The following is a 27409-nucleotide window of genomic DNA, read 5'->3' on the forward strand; positions in this document are numbered from 1 at the left end:
AAAAATTAAAACAAAAAGTCAACCAGCAGTAGCAGTTGAGTTGAAAGCATCTCCAAACAGAATTGTGCATTAAACTAGCACAGCACCTCAACTCGGATGAGGAGAGCATGTAAGAGCAGAAGGAAGAGAGGATGAAGAGAAATGACTGGAGGTAAGGGAGGATGAGGTCTGTAAGAGAGGTAGTACAGGAACAAAGAAACGAATGAAGTGCCAATGAACCTTCCCTGGCACAGACAGGGGAAGAAGTGTGTGTTACACAATGATGTGGAGGGCTCGGTGGTTGAGATGGGTAGTAGGGGGAGGGGGGGGGGGGGGGGGGAGACTGCAGAAGGTACAGTGTGGGAAAAAATTAGTGGAGTAAAGTGGGAGGAATGGGAACCAGTGGAGGTAGATGTGGGACAGAGTCATGGGCTGTCACATAGTCACTGAAGTAGAACATGTTGCCAGTGGCATGCTTTGGGTGGTTAATTTCGTTCATGGTCACAGTTCGGCAGTGGCACTCAGTTCGATGGGTTTTTTGTCTATAATGAAGTCCACATGAAAGGCTGTCAAGGAGCCGCAGTACAGTTGGTGTACAACATTGATAGATTGATGGCTGTAACATGTTCCCCAGCCTCTGATGAGGACAGCCTGTGACAGGACTGGAATAGATGATAGTGGGAAGATGCATAGGACACATCTTGTATGTGGATTTTCCACTGAATGTGACCCAGGTGGCAAGAGGTTGGAAACAGGTGTAACACAAAGATAGATCATGATATTTTGTAGATTGGAGGGGTATTTCAGTCAGGTGAGAAGGATTTTATGGAGGATTTTCTTCATTTCAAGGCACAGTTAATGGTAACTGAAACCCTCACATAGGATCTGGTTAAATGTTCCATTTGGGATGATATTGGGTAATAAAGGGATGAAGGGGGTGCTTCTTTGCAGCTAGTTAGTGTGGAGTGGTGGGAGAAGAAGAGATATGTGGCCCACACAACACACTCCCTCCCAATCCCTCACTCCCTCCCAATCCCTCATCCCCTCCCCAACTTACCTGCTTAACTCACTGTGAGCTACATTCAAATTTCTCCTGCATGATGGTGGGTTTGCCTGAGCCATATTTGACTGATGACCTTAGCAGTTAAGTCCCATAGTGCTCAGAGCCATTTGAACCAAGCTCAGTGCCATATTCCTAACCTTTTTCCTTGTTGACTCTCTCTTCCACCTAATACACTTTTTCCCTTTACCCCTCACTTCCTTTATGTACCTCTCATCCACTTCACCTAAGAACTGCTCACACCAGTCCAACTACAACATATGTCTGATGTCTGCTTGTGTCTGTGTGTGTGTGGATGGATGTGTGTGTGTGTGTGTGTGTGTGTGTGTGTGTGTGTGTGCGCGCGCGCGCGCGCGAGCGAGTGTGTACCCGTCCTTTTTTCCCCCTAGGGTGGGTCTTTCCGCTCCCGGGATTGGGGTGACTCCTTGCCCTCTCCCTTGGAACCTGCATCCTTTCGTCTTTCCCTCTCCTTCCCTCTTTCCTGGTGGGGCAACGGTTTGATGCGAAAGCTTGAATTCTGTGTGTGTGTTTGTGTTTGTGTTTGTTTGTGTGTCTGTCGACCTGCCAGCGCTTTCGTTTGGTGGGTCGCATCATCTTTGTTTTTGGATGTATTTTTCCTACGTGGAATGTTTCCCTCTATTGTAGCCATATCATTAATTTGAACCCAACAATTACGTTTGTTATTGTCGCTGTTGCATTTCGAAATCTTTCCTGTTGTCTTATTTTCTCTTTATTTTCTCTTTCTGTTTTTACCAGTAGTTTCACTTTGTATTCACCTTCCCCTTTTTACCGTAATCTACTATACAATTTTATCCCGCCTATATATACTCAATAATACGTAACCCACTTCCAAACCATAACCAAAAAAAAAAAAAAAATTTTATTTTCCGCTTTCAACACTACCGCTGCTATAAAATCCACCGTTTCTAGTTCAATAACAGCTGCTTTCAGGTATAAAACAGCCATTTAGGCTAGTTCTAATAACTTTCACTATATTTCCACTTCCGTTTTTCGCACATCACTGATCATTTTTAGCCGCTCCCCACAGGTTTTAACGTCATTATTTCTTCGTCAGACAATTGTTAGCCCCATTTTCGTAATCTTTCACCACAACACCACTCCTTTTAATACATTTACACGTTTTTTCAAAATTTTCCCGAATTTCTCCGTCCTTTAACGTGTTTTAGCGGCGACACAACCACCTAACCTTTATGCACATCGCTGTCTACCAACCCAAGTTCACCACAGGATCAACTTAACCAACACTTTTTCGCCTTTTTCCATACCATATCTCCAGTTGCTTTCTAGTTCATCCATGTCTGCTTGTGTCTGTGTGTGTGTGTGTGGATGGATGTGTGTGTGTGTGTGTGTGTGTGTGTGTGTGTGTGTGTGTGTGTGTGTGGGCGCGCGAGTGTGTACCCATCCTTTTTTCCCCCTAGGGTGGGTCTTTCCGCTCCCAGGATTGGGGTGACTGCTTGCCCTCTCCCTTGGAACCCGCATCCTTTCGTCTTTCCCTCTCCTTCCCTCTTTCCTGGTGGGGCAACGGTTTGTTGCGAAAGCTTGAATTCTGTGTGTGTGTCTGTCGACCTGCCAGCGCTTTCGTTTGGTGGGTCGCATCATCTTTGTTTTTGGAGATATATATATAAACAAAGATGATGTGACTTACCAAACGAAAGCGCTGGCACATCGATAGACACATAAACAAATACAAACATACACACAAAATTCAAGCTTTCGCAACAAACTGTTGCCTCATCAGGAAAGAGGGAAGGAGAGGGAAAGACGAAAGGATGTGGGTTTTAAGGGAGAGGGTAAGGAGTCATTCCAATCCCGGGAGCGGAAAGACTTACCTTAGGGGGAAAAAAGGACGGGTATACACTCGCGCACACACACACACACACACACACACACACATATCCATCCACACATATACAGACACAAGCAGACATATTTAAAGACAAAGAGTTTTCTTTGTCTTTAAATATGTCTGCTTGTGTCTGTATATGTGTGGATGGATATGTGTGTGTGTGCGCGCGCGAGTGTATACCCGTCCTTTTTTCCCCCTAAGGTAAGTCTTTCCGCTCCCGGGATTGGAATGACTCCTTACCCTCTCCCTTAAAACCCACATCCTTTCGTCTTTCCGTCTCCTTCCCTCTTTCCTGATGAGGCAACAGTTTGTTGCGAAAGCTTGAATTTTGTGTGTATGTTTGTATTTGTTTGTGTGTCTAGCGCTTTCGTTTGGTAAGTCACATCATCTTTGTTTTTAGATATATTTTTCCCACGTGGAATGTTTCCCTCTATTAATATATAAACAAAGATGATGTGACTTACCAAACGAAAGCGCTGGCAGGTCGATAGACACACAAAAACACACACACACACACACACACACACACACACACACACACACACACACACACACACAAAATTCAAGCTTTTGTTGCGAAAGCTTGAATTTTGTGTGTGTGTTTGTGTGTCTATCGACCTGCCAGCGCTTTCGTTCGGTAAGTCACATCATCTTTGTTTTTACATATATTTTTCCCACGTGGAATGTTTTAAAGATGATGTGACTTACCGAACGAAAGCGCTGGCAGGTCGATAGACACACAAACAAACACAAACACACACACAAAATTCAAGCTTTCGCAACAAACTGTTGCCTCATCAGGAAAGAGGCAACAGTTTGTTGCGAAAGCTTGAATTTTGTGTGTGTGTTTGTGTGTCTATCGACCTGCCAGCGCTTTCGTTCGGTAAGTCACATCATCTTTATTTTTAGATATATATTTTTCCCACGTGGAATGTTTCCCTCTCTCTCTCTCTCTCTCTCTCTCTCTCTCTCTCTCTCTCTCTCTCTCTCTCTATATATATATATATATATATATATATATATATATATATATATATATATATATATATATATATTAGATTGTTATCACCAAGAAATGAGATTCCACAAATACTTAGCAACTATTTCTGTCTTGTTTGTGCACTAGTCAAGTCACTCAATGCCTTGTCTATACAATGAGTGGGTCTCCCCTTTCATTGTTCACTCAGAACTTCACAGTATTGTATCAGTACAAAATTTTGAGCAGACGCCTAAAGTGATTAAGAACTTACGAACAATGATGGAGATTAGGAAGACTGAAGTACTGTTGTTAGGCAGTAGTCATAGTGAGTTGTAGGTACAGAGTTCAGGAATGTTTAACATGGTATCAAGCTATCAGGTTCTTCTGAGAAAGAGCACAGCTCAATCAGATGATTGGAGACTAAGGGGCTTTAGGAAAAAGTTTTACGCAAGAGCATCAGATGGTGATAGAGGGTGGAAAAGCACTGGTCAAGTTGCAACACTTAGACAATGTAGGTGGTAGGTGGCAAAGAGAATATTGTTGTGTGTGTGTGTGTGTGTGTGTGTGTGTGTGTGTGTGTGTGAACGTTTTCAGTTTTGTTTGTGTGTTGTCTATATAGACAAGATTTTTAGACTAGCAAAAAGGTATTACAAATGGTAACCGAGGTAAATAGGAAAGAGCCTTGTAGAGATGTTTTCAGAAAATATAAAATACTTTCCAACTATACTGTGTACATTCTGCAGCTAAACATGTTTGTGAAACTAAATCCAGAACATAATGTAATAAGCAGTAATGTCCATAACTACAAGACACAGGAAAGGGAAAACTTTCACAGAATTACAAGTAATAAAAAGGCTGCAGACCACTGTCCACATATAATAGGGACAATTTTTATTTACAATAGACTACAATTTGATTCCAATACAACTGATGTAATGAATTAAGGAATTAGCTAAATCACTTGTTAATAGAGAAATCATTGTATTCAACACAAGATTCTAAATTTTAATGTTCCCTTGTAAATCTATTAGTGTTTATATGCATTAGCTTGTTTTTGTAAGAGAAACCTGATAATTACTGTTCCTCTGTTTTTATATCAATGTATGAATTTATAATTTACAGGTAATTACAATTAGTAGAACCTTGTATCTCACCATATATGTAAACTAAGGTCATGATAATGTCCAAAAGGTGGTGGTTGTATAGAGACCACATAAACACAAATAAATAAATAAATAAACATAAAGTTTATGTCTCAACTATAAGATGAGTGGTTAAGTTTAAAAGAAGAAGGCACAAATATCAATGAATCAAAGATAAATGTGTTAGACTATAGAAACTCTTACCATCCTTTGCAACTGACTTGTCTGTAATCTTCCCCGTTCCCCAAGGTTAGATCTCCACACTATATCAAGTTTTCCTATATTTGTAGCACCAGCAAGTAGTCTCAAATCAGATGTCAGTGACGGCTGTGGAGCAAGGCAATAAAGAAACTGTCGGCTTGCGTGTGGCTGAAGAACGTTCACTCGGCCAAAAACAGATTCTCCAGCTGGAGTTGAGTTTAAGGCTGTCACTGAAAATAATTTTCCACAATAAAAGTCCAAATCTTAAAAACTGGCCTGTCAGAAGTAATATTTACTAAGCGAAATTATTGATAATTTATGGTTAGAAAACAACTTATGCGCGTTAATGATATATTGCATACAGTGTGTGTATTGTAATATATCGTGAAATTTTGAACATCTGCAAATGTCACAATAAGCTATTATTGTTACTGTCAATTACAGGCTTAAACTTAATTGAGCTCTTTTAAAATTTTTGAGAGCAGTAGGACTATCCTCATTCAAAACAATCATTCTTTAATTTCATTGTACAATTATGTGAGAAATATGTCCCTTTTAAGAATTTTCACATGATTACAAAACTATATTTCTATAATCAAAATATCCACGGGTGTACTGCCGGTCTACAGTGTCCAACGGGCACAATATTTCGGCGATCATACATGTCGCCATCATCAGGTGAACTGACGGACTGAGCTCCTGTGAACGTGCCACCACACTTCACAGAGGAATGGGGTTCTTAAAACTCTAGTACATAGGGCGCGCACTGTCTCTGACGCAGAGAGTCTACCCCAGGAATTGGAACATCTGAGAACTGTATTTCGAAAAAATGGGTACTCAGAGTGGCAGATTCAATGTGCTCTCCGCCCAACCACTACAGCACAACCTGTGGAAATGGATGAAATCACGAGGGAGGAGGTAGGCACTGCGTTTATTCCATATACAGGTGCACTCTCGGGGAAAATCGCCCGCATTTTGAAGAAACACCGGGTCGGAACTTTGTTGTGTCCTCCGAATAATACTCGTGCACTGGTGGGGAGCACCAAAGATGACCTCAGTTTGAGGAAGGCCAGCGTGTACCAGATTCCGTGTCAATGTGGCAAGTCGTATATTGGTCATGGCAAGTTGTATATTGGTCAGACGATCGGTCGAGGATCGATGCCGTGAACACCAGAGGTACACTCGACTGATGTATCCGAGCAAGTCGGCGGTCGCTGAACATTGTTTGTCGGAAAATCACGCTATGGAGTATGAACGCACGAGGATTCTGGTACAGACGTCGAGATACTGGGACAGCGTTGTTAGAGACGCCATCAAAATTTGCACCAATGACGACCTCATAAACCGTGACTGTGGCTATAATCTTAGCAAGGCTTGGGAACCGGCGATTGGGTTAATCAAGAGTAAATCGAGCAAACGTATAGTTGTGACGACCACGGTGGACAGAGAGAGAGAGAGAGAGAGAGAGAGAGAGAGAGAGAGAGAGAGAGAGAGAGAGAGAGAGAGTGTCTGGGCATATCTCCAGTATGAGATTAAACAAAATTTGTAACATGAAAAGTGATGAGTGCATATGATACAAAATATTTTTAGAGTGGACAGGGTACCCTGTTGTGTATGACAACTTCATTCATTGGTTAAAGTTGTACAATGGTATCAGAGGAGAATGCCACAACAGGACCTCTAAAAAATGCAGGCACAAGCTGCTTTTTACATGTGGTACTAACTGGAGGCATGCAACTGTATAAATGTGGTTGCTTGATCTGCTTCCACAAGGAAGTAATGAACTAAATAAAATTCTATCATTACTAGTAAAACAAAAGGAGGGAACATATAGTTATCAAACCAATCAACATAAGAGACCTTAAAAACAGGCTTTTATTACTAGGTGACCACCCAAATCCAGTCACTTACATGGATTGAGGAACTAGAATCCTGGGTGTGGGAGGGGGGAGACGCGGGATGGGAAGGGGTTGAGACGGGGGGTGGGAGGGGGGGAGACGGGTGGTGGGAGGGGGGGAGACGGGGGGTGGGAGGGGGGGAGACGGGGATTGGGAGGGGGGAGACGGGGTGGGTGGGAGGGGGGAGACGGGGGGGTGGGTGGGAGGGGGGAGACGGGGGGTGGGTGGGAGGGGGGAGACGGGGGGTGGGTGGGAGGGGGGAGACGGGGGGTGGGTGGGAGGGGGGAGACGGGGGTGGGGTGGGAGGGGGGAGACGGGGGTGGGGTGGGAGGGGGGAGACGGGGGTGGGGTGGGAGGGGGGAGACGGGGGTGGGGTGGGAGGGGGGAGACGGGGGTGGGGTGGGAGGGGGGAGACGGGGGTGGGGTGGGAGGGGGGAGACGGGGGTGGGGTGGGAGGGGGGAGACGGGGTGGGGTGGGAGGGGGGAGACGGGGGTGGGGTGGGAGGGGGGAGACGGGGGTGGGGTGGGAGGGGGGAGACGGGGGTGGGGTGGGAGGGGGGAGACGGGGGTGGGGTGGGAGGGGGGAGACGGGGGTGGGGTGGGAGGGGGGAGACGGGGGTGGGGTGGGAGGGGGGAGACGGGGGTGGGGTGGGAGGGGGAGACGGGGGTGGGGTGGGAGGGGGGAGACGGGGGTGGGGTGGGGTGGGAGGGGGGAGACGGGGGTGGGGTGGGGTGGGAGGGGGGAGACGGGGGTGGGGTGGGGTGGGAGGGGGGAGACGGGGGTGGGGTGGGGTGGGAGGGGGGAGACGGGGGTGGGGTGGGGTGGGAGGGGGGAGACGGGGGTGGGGTGGGGTGGGAGGGGGGAGACGGGGGTGGGGTGGGGTGGGAGGGGGGAGACGGGGGTGGGGTGGGGTGGGAGGGGGGAGACGGGGGTGGGGTGGGGTGGGAGGGGGGAGACGGGGGTGGGGTGGGGTGGGAGGGGGGAGACGGGGGTGGGGTGGGGTGGGAGGGGGGAGACGGGGGTGGGGTGGGGTGGGAGGGGGGAGACGGGGGTGGGGTGGGGTGGGAGGGGGGAGACGGGGGTGGGGTGGGGTGGGAGGGGGGAGACGGGGGTGGGGTGGGAGGGGGGAGACGGGGGTGGGGTGGGACGGGGAGACGGGGGTGGGGTGGGACGGGGGAGACGGGGGTGGGGTGGGAGGGGGGAGACGGGGGTGGGGTGGGAGGGGGGAGACGGGGGGTGGGAGGGGGGAGATGGGGGGTGGGAGGGGGAGACAGGGGTGGCAGACGGGGCTGTTAAGCTAGTAATTTACAAATCTGGGTTTATAGCTGTCACTTTATTTTGCCATATGTCAAATCTTAATGAATAAATATTACGAACTACAAAAATCTTTCTTTTCTTATCAATTATTAATTGCATGATGTTAACATAGTTCAATAAACATTTTTTATCTTGCCTTCTTTTGCAAGAATGTAAAATTTACTTTGTTTAATTTTTGACTATACTATCAAAAATAAATTTAAAAATTACAAAATATTTATCATCTACTACAAAAATGGATTCCTGTTTCAAGAAAACAATGTGGACATGAAAATAAAATGTGCACTTTTTAAAATTATTAAATAGCATTCAACTGTCAAAGAAAGAAAGTTAATAACTTTTAGTTCAGTGCAGTGTAAATTTTGTAATATTTCTACATGGGATAACTTCAGGCAGCCTCATGTGTCTGCCAGTTTTAATAGGCACAGCTCACGATATGCCTCCCCCTCCCTGCAATCAACTGCCCCAATGCATGACAGTGCAGCATACACAGCATTGCTACCAAGAGGTGTGTGCAGAGGTAGGTTAGTTGGTTGGTTTTGGGGTTTGATGGGGGCTAAACATCGAGGTCATCAGTCCCCAGTTCCAAACAGACATACTTGTAAAAGGCCTATACAGTAAAAGTGTAGACCCTGCACCCAGAGGGAGGGAACACCAAGGGGTACAGGGCTAAAACAAACACCGCAGTAACACAAAATAGAGGACACTTAAAAGGAGCAGAGCAAAAATAGTTGACTAGAGTAAAACAGACTACAGTGGTTGATGGATCAGGTAAAAGGTCAACCACTCAACGACAAACGAAGAACCTCCAGCTGTAAAGCGTTGATAGAGGTACCAACACAACTTGTAACCATAAGAGACACTATTTTTGTATCCACGTCACAATTAAACGTCGCTGGAATGGGTGTAGCCTTAGAAACCATGCGAGAGTGCCCACACTAGAGCGAGTGATAAAACCCAGCTGAACGGATAAAACGTAAAACTGAGTCAGCTATAGAGGCATCGTCACCGAGAATTAAAGGAAGTGCAGCTGGTAAATTAAAGGACTGTCGCAAAGGGGCTAAAAGGGGGCAGTCCATCAGAAGATGGACCACTGTCAGCCCAGCATCACAGCGACACTGGGGCGGGTTCTCACGATGAAGGAGATAGCTGTGGGTCAACCGTGTATGTCCAATTCGGAGACGGCAGAGAAAAACTGAGTCCATACGTGTGCCCCTCAAGGATGAGTTCCATACGGCTGTGGACGACTTGACCATGTGGAGCTTATTTGACGTGTTCAAGACAGACAATTGAGAGCTCCAGACATTGCCGACCTTGCGATGTAGGGCTGACTGGAGGTCTCTTTCCACGAGACCAAGCTCCAGGGGTGGCGAAGTGGTGGCCTGCTTGGCCAACCGATCGACACGTTCGTTTCCTGGAATGCTGATTAGGCGTGGGGTCCACACAAACGTTGCTGAATGACCACACTTGGCGAGAGCAAAATCTCGAATACCACGCACCAAAGGGTCCCGAGAAAAACACTGGTCAAGTGCTTGCAATCCACTCAGAGAGTCACTGCATATGACAAATGACTCCCCCGGGCAGGAGGAAAGGTGAGCGAGTGCACAATAAAGTGCAACCAGCTCCACAGTGAAAACACTGCTCCCACAAGGCAGGGAATGCTGCTCAATGTAGTCGCCGGTTGACGAAGACTGGCAGGTAGAACAGAGGACTTGGAATCGCAGGACAAACCCAAACAAAGCCGCAAGCGAGGGATGGACCAAGAAGGGGTAGAATAAGAGGGCCAGAAGGATGGAGGAAGGGGAAAGGACTCGAGTGACGAGAGAAGGGAATGAACACAGACCGCGATCGGGAGACCTCACCTAGGCCGCCGTCATGGAGAGGGGAGTGCAGAAGATTGTAAAAGGAGCCTGCGGTTTGGATGGTGGGGCGAGGCATGGAAGTGGGCAATTTATGACGCAAGCAACTGTTGGCGGCGGAATTGTAGGGGAGGGATTCCAGCTTCTACAAGAAGGCTAGTCACCGGACTAGTGCGGAAGGCACCTGTCGCCAGTCTGACGCCACAATGGAGAATCGGGTCGAGGAGCTGCAATGTTGAAGGTGCTGCTGAGTCGTACACCACGGCTCCCATAGTCGAGACAGAACTGGACTAAGGCCTTATAGAGCTGTAGGAGGGTTGTTCGTGCAGCCCCCCAAACGGTGAGGCTGAGGCAGCGAAGGATCATGAGGTGTTTAAGCTCGCGAAGATGAGGTGTCCAAGTGAGCTGTCAAACAGCATGCCAAGGAAGCGATGCGTCTCCTCAATACGAAGGATTTCATTGGCAAGGTAGAGCTCTGGATGGAGGTGGACCGTTCGACGACGACAGAAATGCATCACTTGGGTCTTAGAAGCTGAGAACTGAAAACCATGGTTGGATGCCCAAAAATGTGCCTTACGGATAGCTCCCTGCAGCCGCCATTCAGCAACAATGATGCTTGGGGAACTGTAATAAAGACAAAAGTCATCGGCATATAGAGAGGAACAGACCAATGAGCTCACCGCAGCCGCAAGACCATTAATCGCCACCAAAAAGAGGGGAACACTGAGAACTGAGCCCTGAGGGACACCATTCTCCTGAATTTGAGCAGAGCTAAAGTAAGTGCCAACTCTAACCCAAAAGGAGCGATTGGAGAGAAAATTCCGTAGAAAAATATGAAGTGGACCCTGTAAGCCCCATTCGTGCAGCGTAGCAAGGATATGGTGGCGCCAGGTGATATTGTACGCCTTCCGAAGATATAAGAAAACAGCAACTAGATGTTCTCCCTGAGTAAAATCTTTACGAATAGCCGACTCTAGTGAGACTAAATTGTCCATCGCTGAGCGGTCCTGACGGAAGCCCCGTTGCTGGCTAGGAGGCCCCGAGCTTCGAGGATCCACATGAGCTGCCGACTCACCATCCGTTCCAGGAGTTTGCACGTAACATTGGTAAGGCTGATAGGGCGATAGCTATCAACCACCAGCGGATCTGCATCAAGTTTCAGCACCGGGATGGTAACACTATCCTGCCAGAGTTGGGAAAACGCCCTCCGTCCAGATGTGGTTAAACAGGGTGAGTAATTCACCCTGACAGTGTGCCAAGAGATGGCGAAGAAACTGGTTGTGAATTCGGTCTGGACCTGGAGAGGTATTGGGGCAAGCTGTAAGGGCACTTTGGAACTCCAATTCACTAAACGGGGCATTGTATCGTTCCCAACGGTGCATGCGAAATGACAACTGCATACGCTCAGCCTGCTCTTTAATGGTGCAGAATTCTGCGCTGTAGCCTGCTGTCGCAGAAATACAAGCGAAGTACTCTGGCAGATGTTCGGCGATGGCGATTGGGTCAGTACAAATTGTACCCCGAAGAGAAAGGCAAGGGACAGACGCACGAGGGCGAAAGCCAGAAATGCGCTGAACCCGCGACCACACCTGAGATGGGGAGGTGCGAGAACCTATGGTGGCAACATATCGTTCCCAGAAATCCTGTTTGCTCTGCCAGATTAACCGCCGAGCCCGGGTCCACAGCCGTTGAAAGGCAACTAGATTCTCTAGGGAAGGATGACGCCGGTGTTGTCGCAGGGCTCGCCGGTGGTCCCGGATAGCTTCTGCAATCTCTGGTGTCCACCAAGGGACTGACTGACACCTTAGGGTACTTTAAGAGCAGGGGACAGTTGCCTCGGCAGCAGAAACAATGGCCATAGTGACCTCGTCCAGTTCCATATCAATGTCACCAGGAAGCGGAGCAATGGCCGTAGAAGCTGAGGTAGGCTGCCCAATCAGCTCCACAAAGAGACCATCGTGGCAGCTGGTCAGGGGTTGGGATTGAAGAAGAGAAACCAGGACAGGAAAGTGGTCGCTACCACAGAGGTTGTCGTGGACCCTCCAACTGAGGTATGGAAGAAGACCTGGGCTACTAAGAGAGAGGTCAATGGCTGAGTATGTGCCATGAGTCAAGCTAAAATATGTGGGAGCACCAGTGTTAAGGAGGCAAATGTCCTGCTGTGCCAAGAGAGTCTCAACGTTCCTACCCCATAAAGGGTGGTGGGGGGAGCTGGGCAAACAAGGCAGCCAGGTGGCAAGAGGGACAACCTCATCTGGGGGAAGGTAATGGGAACAGATCGTAAGCTCCCATTCCTGCCCGGACTATTAACAGCCACAGCCTCGAGAGCCATGTGAAGTGGCACTGGGGCACTAGGAACAGTGGCAAGAACATAAAGACAGACACCGCCAGACACCCTGTCATATTCTACGTGGTTCTTATAGTAACCCCTGTAGCCACAGAGGGAGGGGGTCCGCCGAACAGGAAACCAGGTTTCCTGTAGGGCCAGACAAGTGGCAGGGAAACAGCACAAAAGCTGTTTCAACTCAGCAAGGTGGTGGAAAAAACCATGGCAATTCCATTGAAGGATAAAGGTATCAGACTGTGAAGACATGAAAGAACTTGGCGGGGGGGGGGGGGGGGGGGGGGGCGGCATAGGTTATGCCTTAGAAGCGCTCGCCGCCACCGATTGCAAAGTAGCCTGATCAACATCCGTAGGAGCTGCGGGTCGAGCAACATCTAGCTCCTGGGGGGGCGCTAGATGCTCCACATCATCTTCAGGTGTAGTGGTGAACTCCTTTTCTGTCTCTATGTCCTTCTCCTTTTGCTTTTTCTTCTTGTTGGTAGGATCCTGTTTGTCCATCGGTTTATCAGGCTCGGTCGGCTTTTCCAACCCAGGCTCATGGACCAAAGATCACCTGGACACCCTACTGCCCTCAGGTGGTGGCTTTTTCAGCCACTGGCTGACATCTGGAGGGGCAGTAACCGTGGAAGGGAGGCACCAAGCGATCCCTTCCGCGTGAGGGGAGCCGGAGGAGGCGCGCACTTCTCCGGCTCATAGGTGGGGACTGAAGTCCCCAAAGAATGAGGGGTAGTTAGTCCCGATGTTGATAACAGTGGAGCAATGGAAGAGCGTGTTCCCCCAACTACCTGGGGGTCAGGAATAGACGGCCGGGCTGGAGGGCCCACAAAAAGCGGCTGAGCTAGGGGGCTCGTCGCCAGGGATGGCGACATCGAAGCTGCTGCAGCAAACGTCGATGAAATGCGCACAGGGTGAAGTCGGTCGTACTTGGGTTTAGCCTCTGTGTAAGTGAGCCTGTCCAAGGTCTTATACTCCATAATCTTCCATTCTTTTTGATAAACCGAGCAGTCTGACGAGCAAGGTGAATGTTTCCGTCCGCAGTTGACACAAACAGGGGGCGGTGAACACGCCATGTTGAGGTGGAAGGCACGTCCACAATCCCGACAGGTAGGGTTGGCGTCACATCTAGATGACATATGGTCAAACTCCCAGCACTTAAAGCAGCGCATGGGAGGAGGGACGTAAGGCTTAACATCACATATATCATCACCTTGACCTTCTCGGGCAGGGTGTCTCCCTCGAAAGCCAAGATGAAGGCGCCAGTGTCGACCCTACTATCTTTAGGTCCCCTGAAGACACATCGTACAAAGTGGACACCGCAGTGTTCCAGATTTGCACGGAGCTCGTTGTCTCAGACTGCAACAACAGGTCATTAAGAAAAATAAGTCCCTGAACCATATTGAGGCTCTTATAAGGCGTAATGGAGACTGCAACATCACCGTCTTGTCACAAGCAAGCAATGCCCGTGACTGTGCTGGGGATGCTGTCTGTATGATGACTGCTTCAGACTTCATTTTAGACAGGCCCTCAACTTTTCCAAATTTGTCCTCTAAATTTTCCACAAAACACTGAGGCTTTGTGGTCAAAAATGAGTCCCTATCTGTTCGGCTGCAAACCAGAAATCGAGGAGAATACGTCTCATCAGGTAATTTTGACCACCGTTCCTCCCCTGGTGTGGACAGGGAAGGGAACGATTGGGGATCATACTGTAAAGCATTGAACTTTCCTTTCTTAGAGACTCGTGCTTGCGCACTATTCGTATTTCGTTTCACGGTGGTCACACGAGCAGATAGGGGAAGGAATGTCCACCCAGACAGAGCCCCGCTTGCCTGGGTAAGCCTAATACAACCGGGATGGGGGGGGTGGGGGGGCAGGTTCCCTAGAGGTCGCCCGCTGGCAACTGTTCTACCTCAACAGCCATGCGTCTCCTCGGCGTGCAGCACACCTTGAGATTGAGGATTTTTTTTATTGAGATTTATACCATCTTCGTGACCCAGGCAGTTAAGCCAAGATCCCCGGGCTCTGTACCGTAAAGCATTCCACTGTTGCGCCTTATGGTGGTCGTTGAAGCACGCTCAGAGCTTATGGTACTGAGGACTGGTGGCGCTTCCCAGTCCCCAGCTCAGGGACCCCGGGGTTGCCAAGCCCGTACCCAGCAACTAAATGCTGAGCCCCCTGAGGGGGTGTGCAGAGGGGCACGGGGAAGAGCACATGTCTACAAGCTATAACAAACTTTATGAATTTCTAACATGGTTTATGTCCACTGATATAAAAACAGATGCTCCATTCCTTACTTCACCATCTTACAGATGGTTTTTTTCCCCACTTTCTAAAAAAGTAACCTATGGTCTTCCTCAGGGTTCAAGCTATCTCGATATTAAATTTCATCAAAATGTAACAGTTATTTTCATATTTATAGCATCAGTATGGATTAAAGGGCTCAATCTTATTTTTTTTTTTTTTTCCTTATGTCATTTGAACCATATTCTAACAGCAATTCCCAACAATATTCATTTCTAATCTGCCACTATAGCACAATACTAATGTTAACATTTAATTTTTCTTGTTGTTATAGTGATCAAGAAACCTCATTACTTTCAAAGGCAGCAGTAATACTGATTTAAGGAAAGTGTGGGAAAGTAACATCTGAAGACCAAAATACTCTGTGTGAAATACCAAACAAAAGGGTTACCAGTCAGAAACATAAATCTTCTTAACCTCTAACATATACTGTGTTACAGTTTTAAGATGATACATACCATTGAAAAGATGTGAAGATTCCAAAGATACTTTCTCCAAACAGATGGGGCCTGAAGTAATATTCTGTACTTGGGCTTCTAGGTAAACTTCGTCAGACTATGTAAGGAAAGAATTGAATTTTTTTACAGATATTAGCACACTTACAATAATATCACAATTTTATGAAGCAATTCATCATAATAATCAATAAATAAAATAAAATAAATGGCAAACACAGGATGAAATAATGACAGTATTACGAAAAGGATAGTTGCAACTCACCATATAGTGGAGAGCGAGTCACAGATAGGCAAAACAAAAAGACTGTCAAACAATGCTTTTGGCCAAACAGTCCTTCATCAGAATAGATAACATAAATGCGCACACACACACGCAAATGTGCCTTGGCAGCCATAGGCTGTGATCGTGTGCATGTAAGTTGCATTTGTGTAAGTGTGTGTGTATGTTGTCTAGTCTGATGAAGACCTGTTGGGCCAAAAGCTTTGTTTGATGCCTATCTGCAACTCATCATCTCTGCTATATTGTGAGTAGCAACTATGCATTCCATAATATTGTCAATAAACAAAATTGCAAGCTTCTCTGGCTAACATCATGCGTATGCTATAACAGTGAATCGTGAATATATCTCTCTCTCTGTGTGTGTGTGTGTGTGTGTGTGTGTGTGTGTGTGCGTGCGCGCACACGTTCACAGTCAATTATAGCAGCACAGAAGCAGAAAGCATTTATGAATTACAAAAGCAGATGCTTTAGATATGGATGTCATTTTCCTGAAGCATACAGTTTTGTTTGCTGGGCTAGTGGCTACTATTATGAAGACAAGCTATCTGTAACTATAACAAGCAAAACAATGAAAAAGTGGCATCTCCTGAAGAATGAGCAACTTGCAATGTTATATATAACAGATCAAAAGTTTTAACTTACTGTTTTATATCTGTTTTCTTTAAAAGCAAAGAAGGCCTTCGGTAATTATTGAAGAAGGATTTACACAGTGCTGTTTTGGCTGTCAAACACATTTCATTTAGAATATTTCTATATTTACTCCTATGCTCTGCTTTACACCTATTACATAGTAGTTGTCATTGCTTATTTAAAAGTTTCTTTACAGAGACTGTATTACTATGGATGGTCCTTCCTATCACAAATTGTTTTACTAAGTGTTTATCAATTCAGTGCTTATCAACTGTTCTAAACTTCAGCCACAGTTTCTCTAAGTGCTCCTGCCCAGTGCTATGCATTTTAAATTCCTCTACATTACTGCCTCTCTACCAGTTCATTAAACATGTAAATCTTTCTACTTATTTTGGTTACCCATTGTACTTTATTAATCATAACTGGTGCAACTGCCTTACGCTCACTGATATCAGTTTCGCCATAGAAGAAGTCAACCTATTCACTGCCATTAGATCTAACAGGTTTCCCTAATGAGTGGGCTTCTAATCTACCTTTTCTTGGTACTTTTCTGAGAACGCATTTAGTATTGTTTGGAAGGAATGTATCATGTCCACCACATATTGAACTGCAATTATCCCATTCAACTGTTGGGTGTTGAAACTCTGCTCCAATAAGGACAGTGTGATAGGGGTACATATGCACCAGTGGGCTGTGGATTTTGTGACAGTTTTTGATTACATTTGGAATGTTTTGATATACGGTTACAAGGGAGCAGTCCAATCTGACGTGTCGAAACCTGCTCTGAAATTATTTATACACAAAGCATACACTGAAAGAAACACTGTGCCAAAATTTTCGCTGCTAAGACACACTACAAGTTTTTTTAAATTTTTTATTTTGAAAATTGTGGTTCATAGCTCACCTGGCAGCTGTAGAAATGTACAACCCTGCTGTAGCTATAGCAGACAGCACACACACAGCATGGCAGGTGCACAGCCTTGATTGCTGGTGCAACAGGAAACAGATGACACAGCATAATTTAATTATAATTTGTAAAGCAGATTTCAGTGTCCATTGATAGTGTCTTTGATGCAATTCTTCACTGTTACTATTCACTTCAATCAACAGCTCATTTGATATCCACACTAATTAGCAGTTGCCTTTGAGAAATTGCTAACTGTTACGAATGGAGATAAAAACTGAATTAATTTTCTTTGGTTTCTTCGTATATGCCTGCTAATAGCATCCATCTTTGTGCAATTTCCAGAGTTTCACACTAGTGTGGAATCTTATTAATGTTTTTAGCCTCACAAAGATGAAATATGAAGAACACAGACACAATCACCATTCTCCTGAAGACCAACACACTTATTATTAGAGTTTATTTCTGGGACATTCATTTGAATGATGTCATTATTTTGTTAGAAACTGTGGAAACATTAGAAGAAACAGGAAATAACCCTAACAATTGTGTGAATTGTGGTTTGAACAATGAAATTTTTGGTTGAACGAAGGGGGGAGAAAAATGGTTGTAATGAAGCAGGGAGGAAAGCCAGTTTTGTTTCATAAAATCTGAATGCGAATTGTATAAGTGCAAGGTAGATTTACACAAACTACACAATACATGCCAAAATGAAACTTGTGAAACTGTGAAAGAGGAACTATTCGAAAGGTTCAGAACTGCACATTAGAGACAATGTAACATCACTGAGAGAGACGTATGAATCTGGGCCCTCTGACTCGCAACCGAGATGAACATTACTGGTTTCCAGATTTCTTACACCCAGTTTCAGATTCAGGAAATTGTAGAGGAATGGCAGTCACAAAATTACGAAATTTACTTCAAGTATGTTTGTAGAGAAGATTTCGTTAATAGGTAATACTATAGAGAATTTCATAGCTGACATAAGATGAAGTTTCTTGTTACCCCATGAAGTACGGCGTATATAGACAATGAGTCAGGTGTTGTGCAAGAACTGCACACTAAATATGCTTTATCATTTTGAGTGAAAAAAAGACAGTCACTTTGCAGTCAATGAATGCTATGACACATTTGTATACAACTATGCCAGTGATTAGGATCTGTGGGTTACTGTTTCCGCATATTTCTTTAGAAAGATCAAGGATGCAATTGATGAAGAAAAATACAGAATAAGTTTCAGTATTGCAGCCGATACGTGTTCTTACCGGTTGCAGAAAATAATTCAGTGCTTTTGTTGAACTCTTGGCCTGGACACACCAATACATGTCTTTAGGGGGACAACAAAAAGCCTGTTAATGTGAACTGGATGCCATCAGGAACTAATAGTGCGATTCAGCCTCTCAATAAAAATAAAAAAAATAATTCTACAGCCTAAATGGTCAGATAACATAATTTCCTATAGCTCTTTGGCATTTCAGATTTAAACTGCAGATGTTTGTGCATTGTCAGTTTGCAGCACCACATTTGGAAAATTTGCTCAAGCATGCCTGGTATGCAACATAATAAGCAAAACAACGGCCATGACCCTTTCTACGGTGTTGAGACGAGATCATTGCAACTTGGCATGACTGTAGGATTATTAAGCCTTTAATGCCGAGTGTCGTGAATTTGCATCATACCAATGCTGTGCTGTGCAGGTTAACTGTTTTTGAATGCCGGCACTGGTAGATGCTGATTCTTCAAGGAGCTACCAACACTTCTGACAAGTGCTGCATTGTTCCAAGTGTTTTGGGTAGCTCTAAAGCACAACAATTTTTGATTTTTATCTTTCATCTAGAGTTTTATTCAGGCTTAAGGGGTTAATGAAGTTACTATTGTTTTTGTTATGGTAATTATACAAGTAATAACAAATAAGACAATGGAGAAATCTGACCACATGTTGTGTCACACGAAAGCTGACAATGTAGGAAAACTACCTAACAAACTTCTTTTGAAATTAGACATATGTATAAAGAATTACAGAGGATTTAATTATGAGTCGATACGCATATGTGCCAAAACTATAAATCCTCAACTGTGACATGCAGCACGAAGTCAGCACAAGTTTCCCAGATCTTTACCTAATATTCCTACTGGCTGAATAACCACAACTTCCTATTTCATGCATATTTATAATTTTAAGTCTTGTCACGTTGCAAAACCAGACATTGGCATGCATTGGGAATGTCCTTTCGTAACTTCTTTAATACTGTGCTGTTATTTTAATAGGAGGATGAAAAATTACTGCAATAATTAGTTTTAAATTTTTCAAGTGGTCATGATTTAAAATGTCTAACTTGATTCAGTAGTGTGTGACATTACAAATTATTTAAGGGGGAGTGGCAGGATGCACAGGACCTTTTGCTGGTTGGCACTCCTTCGTATTTGGTTGGTGTTCATGAGAGTGCTTTTGTCAAATGGCTGTGCAGCCAAGCAGTGTGGGAGTTATGCAGTTTTTGTCAGACTTGCAAGAAGCCTAAAGGACAATGAGCATTTTTAATACAGTAAAGCAAAGTTGCTTCTTCGCTGGGCCGTACGATTCTGCTTGGCTGCTAAGTGGGTGACCTGGTTTTGATTCCCGACATGCAATTTTCAACAAAGGTGCATGCTCTATGAGAATAAGTCAGGCTTTAGCTCCCAGCTGTGATACGAGTGCATATACAGAGCAGCAAGTTAAGCGTTTATCCTTCTCTGTGTTTTCCATGTAGTATATTAAATTTTGTGCATGTTTCTCTGTTTAAGAGCATTAATCTCGCATTTTTGTAAGTGTAAATTCATTTAGTCTTTAACGCAATAGTTGCCCACTGAACACCATCTTTAACCCATCAGTGTCCACTGGTGACACCAGGTGGGTAGCAAGTTGCATATCTAGGATTGCTTTTATAGTTCACTTCTTCAGTTAGTCTTGCTAGGACAGGTAGGATGCATGCATGCTGCGTGCAGATACAGGAGCAGCTGGCTGCAGTTCACGAACAACAGAATGTACTGTTGGCTACGGTCAGTCACCTTCAGGCTGCTCTCTTGTGGTGTAGCAGTGGCGGAGAATATGGTGTGTTGCATGAGAGATTTGGTGTCACTTGTTTTGCCCACGGGATATGCTTCTGAGGCATCTCCTACAGCATACGATGCGGTGGATCCGCCTTCACAACAGGGTGAGTGGCGTGTGGTAACGTATTCGTGTTGCCTGAGTGGGAACTCTAATGCCCCTTATGCAGACAGCATTCAGGCACGGAAAGGAAGCCAATTGTCACTCAGTATGTCTTTTGGGGGGGTCTCATCTGAGATGTGGAGGCAGCCTTGCTGGTGGCTATTGAGCGTGCAGGGTGCAATCTTCTGCAAGTTGTGGCTAACGTCAGAACCAACGAAGCCTGTCGTACAGGTTCTGAGGTGATCCTCAGTTCATACAGATGGCTGACGGAGGTGAAGAACACTGCTGGCCTCACTTGTGGGGTGCAAGCACAGCTCGCAATTTGCAGCATCGTTCTCAGAGTTGATCGGTATCCTTTGGTTTGGAGCCAAGTGGAGGGTCACAACCAAAGGCTTCATCGACTCTGTGATGGTATTGGCTGCAGATTTCTGGACCTGCGTTAAATTTGCAGAGATTTGTAGGACTCTCCCTGATAGTTCAGGGTTGCACTACACAAAGGAAGCAGCTACTCGGGTAGCAGAGTGCTTGTGGAATGCACGTGAGGATTTTTTAGGCTAGGTGGTAGTTTTAGGTGCTCTGATGAACACTTGCCAGTCGATTCACAGCAAGGGAAGTCAAACAGCATTCAGAATAAAGACACTTCACCTGTCACAATTTTATCAGTGAACTACCGAAGTATTTGTAATCAAGTTCCCGAATTTACTGCCCTCCAGGAAAGTTCTCATGCTCAAATTATTCTTGGGACTGAGAGCTGACTGAAACCTGAACTGTAAAGTTCTGAGATATGTAGCGAATCGTGGAATGTATATTGGAAAGACAAATTGGAGGCCATAAGAGGGGGAGTGTTCACTGCAGTTGACAAAAATAGATTCTCTCTATTGAAGTCAAAGTTGAGTGTGACAGTGAAGTTCTCTGGTCACATATAAGAGTGTTGGTGAAATCAGGTTAATTGGTGGATCCTTTTACAGGCCACCCAATTCCGCTGCGACAGCTTTAGAGTCATTGAAAGAAAGTCCACAGTCAACAGCATGTAAATAACCAGATCACGCAATGCTAGTTGGAGGTGACTTAAACCTGCCGAGTATAGACTGGGATGTCAATGAACCCTTTGTGTTTGTGTGTGTGTGTGTGTGTGTGGGGGGGGGGGGGTGTTACAGCCAGACAATCATGCGAAATACAAGGGCCATCCACAAAGTACGTTCCGTTCCTATTTATATCCGCGTCAGCGCAATGATCGCAGTTCTGCGCATGCGCAGCAGTAACTCTGACTCAAGGAGAAGATATGTATGCCATTTTCAGATCGCTGCTGCCAACGTGTGTTCTGTAGTGCTTCTTTATAATGTCAGCCATAATTGAAAATGCCGCTGCAAGTGAAATCAGATCCGTGATTCGTTTTCTAAATGCAAAGAAAGTTAAACCAAAGGAAATTCATTGGCAAATCTGCGAGGTTTACGGAAAAAATGCTATGAGTGATTCAATGGTTAGAAGATGGGTCAGACTGTTCAATGAAGGACGTGATCAAGTGCACGATAAAGAAAGAAGTGGTCGCCCGTCTGTGGTTACTGATGAACTGGTTAACACAATTGAAGAGAAGATCAAGCACAACTGTAAGTTTACACTTAATGCCCTCGCTATAGAAGTTCTGTAAATCTCACTATCACTAAGTCGTGAAATTGTTACTGAAAAACTGAAATTTCGGAAACTTTGCTCATGTTGGGTACCCAAAATTCTTACTGCACAATACAAAAAACAAGGGACGGGCAGTGCACTTTAATTTTTGACACGTTACAATGAAGAAGGTGATGGTTTTCTTTCTCGGATAGTCACAGGGCACGAAACTTGGGTATCGCACGACACCCTTGAAGCAAAACGGCCATCAGTGGAATGGAGGCACACTTCATCCCCAACGAAGGATGCAAATATGGACACCTCGAAAAGTCATGTGCACCATTTTTTGGGACAGATAAGGCATTTTGATGATTGATTTCTTACCACAAGGCCAAATAATCAATGCACATGGTTACTGTGAGACCATTAAGAAATTGCGCCACGCAATACAGAACGAGCACTGAGGATTACTGTCAAAAGGTGTTGTTTTTTCCATGATAATGCCCAACCTTACACAGTGAATGTGACCAAACAACTCTTACAGGAATTTCACTGGGACACATTTGATCATCCGCCGTACAGCTGGACCTTGCTCCTAGCGACTTTCATCTCTTCTTACACCTAAAATCTGTCCTTGGTGGTCAACACTTCAACGATGATGATGAGCTGAAAGAACATGTCACCACATGGTTAAACACACAGGTGGCAACCTTCTATGTAGAAGGCATACAAAATTTTGTGCCACACACTAACAAGTGGCTACAAAATTTCAGAAGTTATGTAGAAAAGTAATTTAATAGTTTTAGATTTTTGTGCAATAAATATTTTTTCTGTATCTGTACACGTTTGTTTTATATAACCAAACTGAACTTACTTTGTGGACATACCTCCTACTTTTGAACACATTTTCTGAAAATTGTCTTGAGCAGCTAGCTCGACAGCCCACATGCTGTGGAAGTATATTAGACTTTGTAGCTACAAATAGGCTGGACCTTACTGACAATGTCAGTATAGAAATTGGGATCAGTGATCACAATGTCATTATAGCAACTACGATTATGGAAGTTAATAAATTGGTTAAGAAGGCCAGGAGAGTATTTCTGCTAGATAGAGCAGATAAGCAGTTATTAACATCTTACTCAGATAGTGATTTGGCATCACTTAGTACCAGTAAGATGGATGCAGAGGAATTATGGGCAAAGTTTAAGCAGATTTTAAATTGTGGTCTGGAGGGTTACGTGCCTAGTAAGTGGATAACGGATGGAAAAGACCCACCATAGTTCAATAATGAAACTTGTCACATGCTGAGGAAGCAGGGGCTGTTGCACTTTAGGTTCAAAAGCGGATGCACAAATGACAACTAGCGAAGGTTAGCAGAGATTTGTGGGCCTATGAAAAGATCTATGCATGAAGCAAACAACTACCACCGTCACACACCTTAGAAAAGATGAGGCAGAGGAAAATTCTGGTCTTATGTAAAATCGGTAAGCGGGTCTAAGACTTCCATTTAGTCCTTTGTTGACCAGTCTGGTGTGGCTGTTGAAGATAGCAAAATGAAAGCCGAAGTTTTAAATTTAACATTCAAGAAATCATTCACACAGGAAAACCGTACACACATACCATCATTGACCATCAGACAGACTCCCGTATGGACAACAGGGAAATAACCAAACCTGGTATAGAGAAGCAACTTAAAGATTTGAAAACAAATAAATAACCAGGTCTGGATAGAATCCCAGTTTGATTTTACAAAGAGTACTCTATGGTATTGGCGCCTTACCTAGCTTGCATTTATTGTGAATCTCTTGCCCAGCACAAAGTCCCAAGCTAGTGGAAAAAAAGCACAGTTAATTCCAGTATATAAAAAAGGTAAAAGGATGGACCCACAAAATTACAAACGAATATCCCTAACTTCTGTTTCATGCAGAATCCTTGAATGTATTCTCAGTTCAATTGTAATAAACTTTCTGAAGACTGAGAAGCTTATGCCCACGCATCAGCATGTTTTTAGAAAGCATCACTCATGTGAAGCTCAGCTTGCCCTTTTCTCACATGATATACTGCGAACTATGGATGAAGAGCAACAGGCAGATTGCATATTTCTATATTTCCAGAAGGCATTTGACACGGTGCCCCACTGAGGGTTGTTAACGAAGGTACAAGCAAAGGGAATAAATTCGCAGATATGTGAGTGGATTGAAGACTTCTTAAATAGCAGAACCCACTATGTTGTCCTCATGGCAAGTGTTCACTAGAGACAAAGGTATTGTCAGGAGTGCCCCAGGGAAGTGCAATAGGACTGCTGTTGTTCTCTATATAAATAAATGATTTGGCAAACAGGGTGAGCAGCAATCTGCACTTGTTTGCTGATGATACTGTGGTGTATGGTAGGGTGTTGGAAGTTTAGCATTGAGATGCCGCCAACACGCCTGTTTGAGCTGCCGGATATGAGGCAGCCAAGTCAACCAGGCATCGAAAACCACCCCCAAAAACCTGTGTGATTCCACCACTGAAAGAAGTTCGCCGTTAAGAGAAAGCTGCGGCTCCGGGTGGACAGTACGTCGCCGGCATAAATGCATAACGCAGGTCTTGGCTGCCGAAAACTGGAACCCATGAGCTACAGCCCAAGACCGCGCCTTGCAGATTGCGCCCTGTAGCTGACGTTCAGCAGCTGCAATGCCAATAGACCTGTAGTAAAGGCAGAAGTCATCAGCATACAGGGAAGCGGAGACAGAACTTCCCACGGCCGCAGCGAGCCCGTTAATGGCTATTAAAAACAGGCAGACACTTAAAACAGAACCCTGCGGCACGCCGTTCTCCTGGACGTGGGAGGAACTATATGAGGCTGCGACTTGCACGCGGAAGGTACGATACGACAGGAAACTGCGGATAAAGATCGGCAGAGGGCCCCGAAGACCCCACCCATGAAGCGTAGAAAGGATGTGATGACGCCATGTCGTATTGTACGCCTTCCGCATGTCGAAAAAGACAGCGACCAGGTGCTGACGGCCGGCAAAGGCAGTACGGATGGCCGACTCCAGGCTCACCAGACTGTCGGCGGCGGAGCGGCCTTTACGGAACCCACCCTGAGACGGAGCCAGACGGCCCCGAGACTCCAGTACCCAATTCAAGCGCCGGCTCACCATCCGTTCGAGAAGCTTGCAAAGAACGTTGGTGAGGCTAATGGGGCGGTAGCTGTCCACCTCCAAAGGGCTCTTGCCCGGTTTCAAAACGGGGATGACAATGCTTTCCCGCCATTGCGACGGAAACTCACCCTCGAGCCAGAGACAGTTGTAAAGGTCGAAGAGGCGTCGCTTGCAGTCCACTGAAAGTGTTTCAGCATCTGACAGTGGATGTGATCGGGCCCGGGAGCGGTATCAGGGCAAGCGGCAAGGGCACTGTGAAATTCCCACTCACTGAACGGAGCATTGTAGGATTCAGAAGTGTGGGTGCGAAAAGAAAGGCTCCGACGTTCCATCCCCTGTTTAATGGAGCAGAAGGCCTGGGGTAATTCGCAGAAGCGGAACTCATAACAAAATGCTCTGCCAAGCTGTTTGCAATGACGTCGGAGTCAGTACAAACTGCTCCATTCAGTGAGAGTGCAGGGACGCTGGCAGGGTTCCGATAGCCGTAGACGTGTCGAATCTTGGCCCAGACCTGCGATGGAGTGACATGGAGGCCAATGGTGGACACATACCGCTCCCAGCACTCCTTCTTGCCTTGGCAGATAAGGAGGCGGGCCTGCGCACGCAGCCGTTTGAAGGCGATAAGGTGGTCTATGGAGGGATGTCGCTTGTGACGCTGGAGCGCCCGCCGGCAATCTTTAATCGCTTCAGCGATCTCAGGCGACCACCAAGGCACAGCCCTCTGCCAAGGGGACCCAGAAGAACGGGGAATGGCAAATTCGGCGGCAGTAACGATGCCGGTGGTGACCGATTGAAACACCGCATCAATGTCAGCACTAGAGAGAGGCTCAATAGCGGCAGTGGAGGAAAACAAATCCCAGTCAGCCTTATTCATAGCTCATCTGCTGGGGCGCCCAGAAGAGTGACGTTGTGGCAGTGACAGAAGGATCGGAAAGTGGTCACTGCCACACAGGTCGTCATGCACACTCCAGTGGACAGACGGTAAGAGGCGAGGGCTACAGATCGAAAGGTCGATGGCGGAGTACGTGCCGTGCGCCATGCTGAAGTGTGTGAAGGAGCCATCATTTAAGAGTGAAAGATCGAGCTGTTCCAATAAATGCTCAATAGTGGCACCTCGACCTGTTGCCACTGACCCACCCCACAGAGGGTTATGGGCATTGAAGTTGCCCAGTAAGAAGAAAGGTGACGGCAATTGTGCTAGCAGTGCAGCCAGCTCATGCTGCGTGACATCACCATCCGGTGGAAGGTAAAGACTGCAGACGGTAATAGCCTGTGGCGTCCACACCCTACAGCGACAGCCTCTAAAGGTGTTTGTAGAGGGACAGACTCGCTGTGAAGAGAGTTAAGGACATAGATGCAGACGCCACCAGACACCCTTTCATAAGCTGCCCTGTTCTTATAATAACCCCGATAGCCTCGGAGGGCGGGGGTACGCATCACTGGAAACCAAGTTTCCTGAAGAGCAATGCAGAGGAAAGGGTGAAGGCTGATAAGCTGCCGGAGCTCAGCGAGATGGTGGAAGAAACCGCTGCAGTTCCACTGGAGGATGGTACTTTCTGTGCCTGTGAAAGGCACGACGGGACTGGGAAGGCAGATTACGCCGCTGGGTCACCTGCTGCCTCCGATGGAGCACCCATGCAAGTGCTATCCATGGCGTCTGAGGGACCAGCGAGATCGAGGTCATCAGCGGACGCCAGTATCTCCACCTCGTGCTCAGACGCAGAGCTTGTAAGAAGCGGCGGGACGGGTGCCACCGCAATGTCGGTATTCTTGGGGACGTTCTTCTGTTTCTGTTTCCCTCGTTGTGCCTTCGGTGGTTCAGGCTTGGAGGGCTTCACAGGGTCAGCCTCAGGGACGGACGACGACCGTGAGGCCCTACGACCAGGGACCGGTGCTTGTTTGAGCCACTTGCGGGTGTCTGCTGTGCCGCTGGTCAGAACTTGCGAAGGGAGGTCCCCAAGGGACCCCTTCCTTACGAGAGTAGCCGAAGAAGTCTTACGCTTCTCCGGCTGGGAAGGGGGAACTGATGTCCCCGATTGTTGGCGGAGGTGTTGCTCCTGAAGTAGTTGGAGCAGGAGTAACAGGTTGTGAAGTGCCCCCCACAAGCAAGGGGGCTGGTGGATGCTGACCGATCTTAGAGCCAATTCGAGATGATGGGAGAACCGTCGTTGCAGCAGCGGTGTAGGTTGATGTCATTGCCACAGGATGCAGCCGCTCGTATTTCCGTCTAGCCTCGGGGTAGGTCAGGCGG

At 46.2% G+C, this 27409-nt stretch overlaps 1 protein-coding gene across 2 annotated transcripts in view; it reads right to left on the reverse strand.

The window, feature by feature from the left end:
* Positions 1-27409, reverse strand: part of LOC126263142 (trafficking protein particle complex subunit 13) — a 255521-nt gene that overhangs the window by 71741 nt on the left and 156371 nt on the right. For both annotated transcript variants that reach the window (XM_049960175.1, XM_049960176.1), the window contains 2 exons: positions 15404-15500; positions 5232-5458 (listed from right to left, as the gene is read on the reverse strand). In XM_049960175.1, the coding sequence (XP_049816132.1) occupies positions 5232-5458; positions 15404-15500 (324 nt within the window). The remainder of the gene's footprint in view (positions 1-5231; positions 5459-15403; positions 15501-27409) is intronic.

Source organism: Schistocerca nitens, chromosome 6 (assembly GCF_023898315.1).
Source record: "Schistocerca nitens isolate TAMUIC-IGC-003100 chromosome 6, iqSchNite1.1, whole genome shotgun sequence".
NCBI lineage: Eukaryota > Metazoa > Arthropoda > Insecta > Orthoptera > Acrididae > Schistocerca > Schistocerca nitens.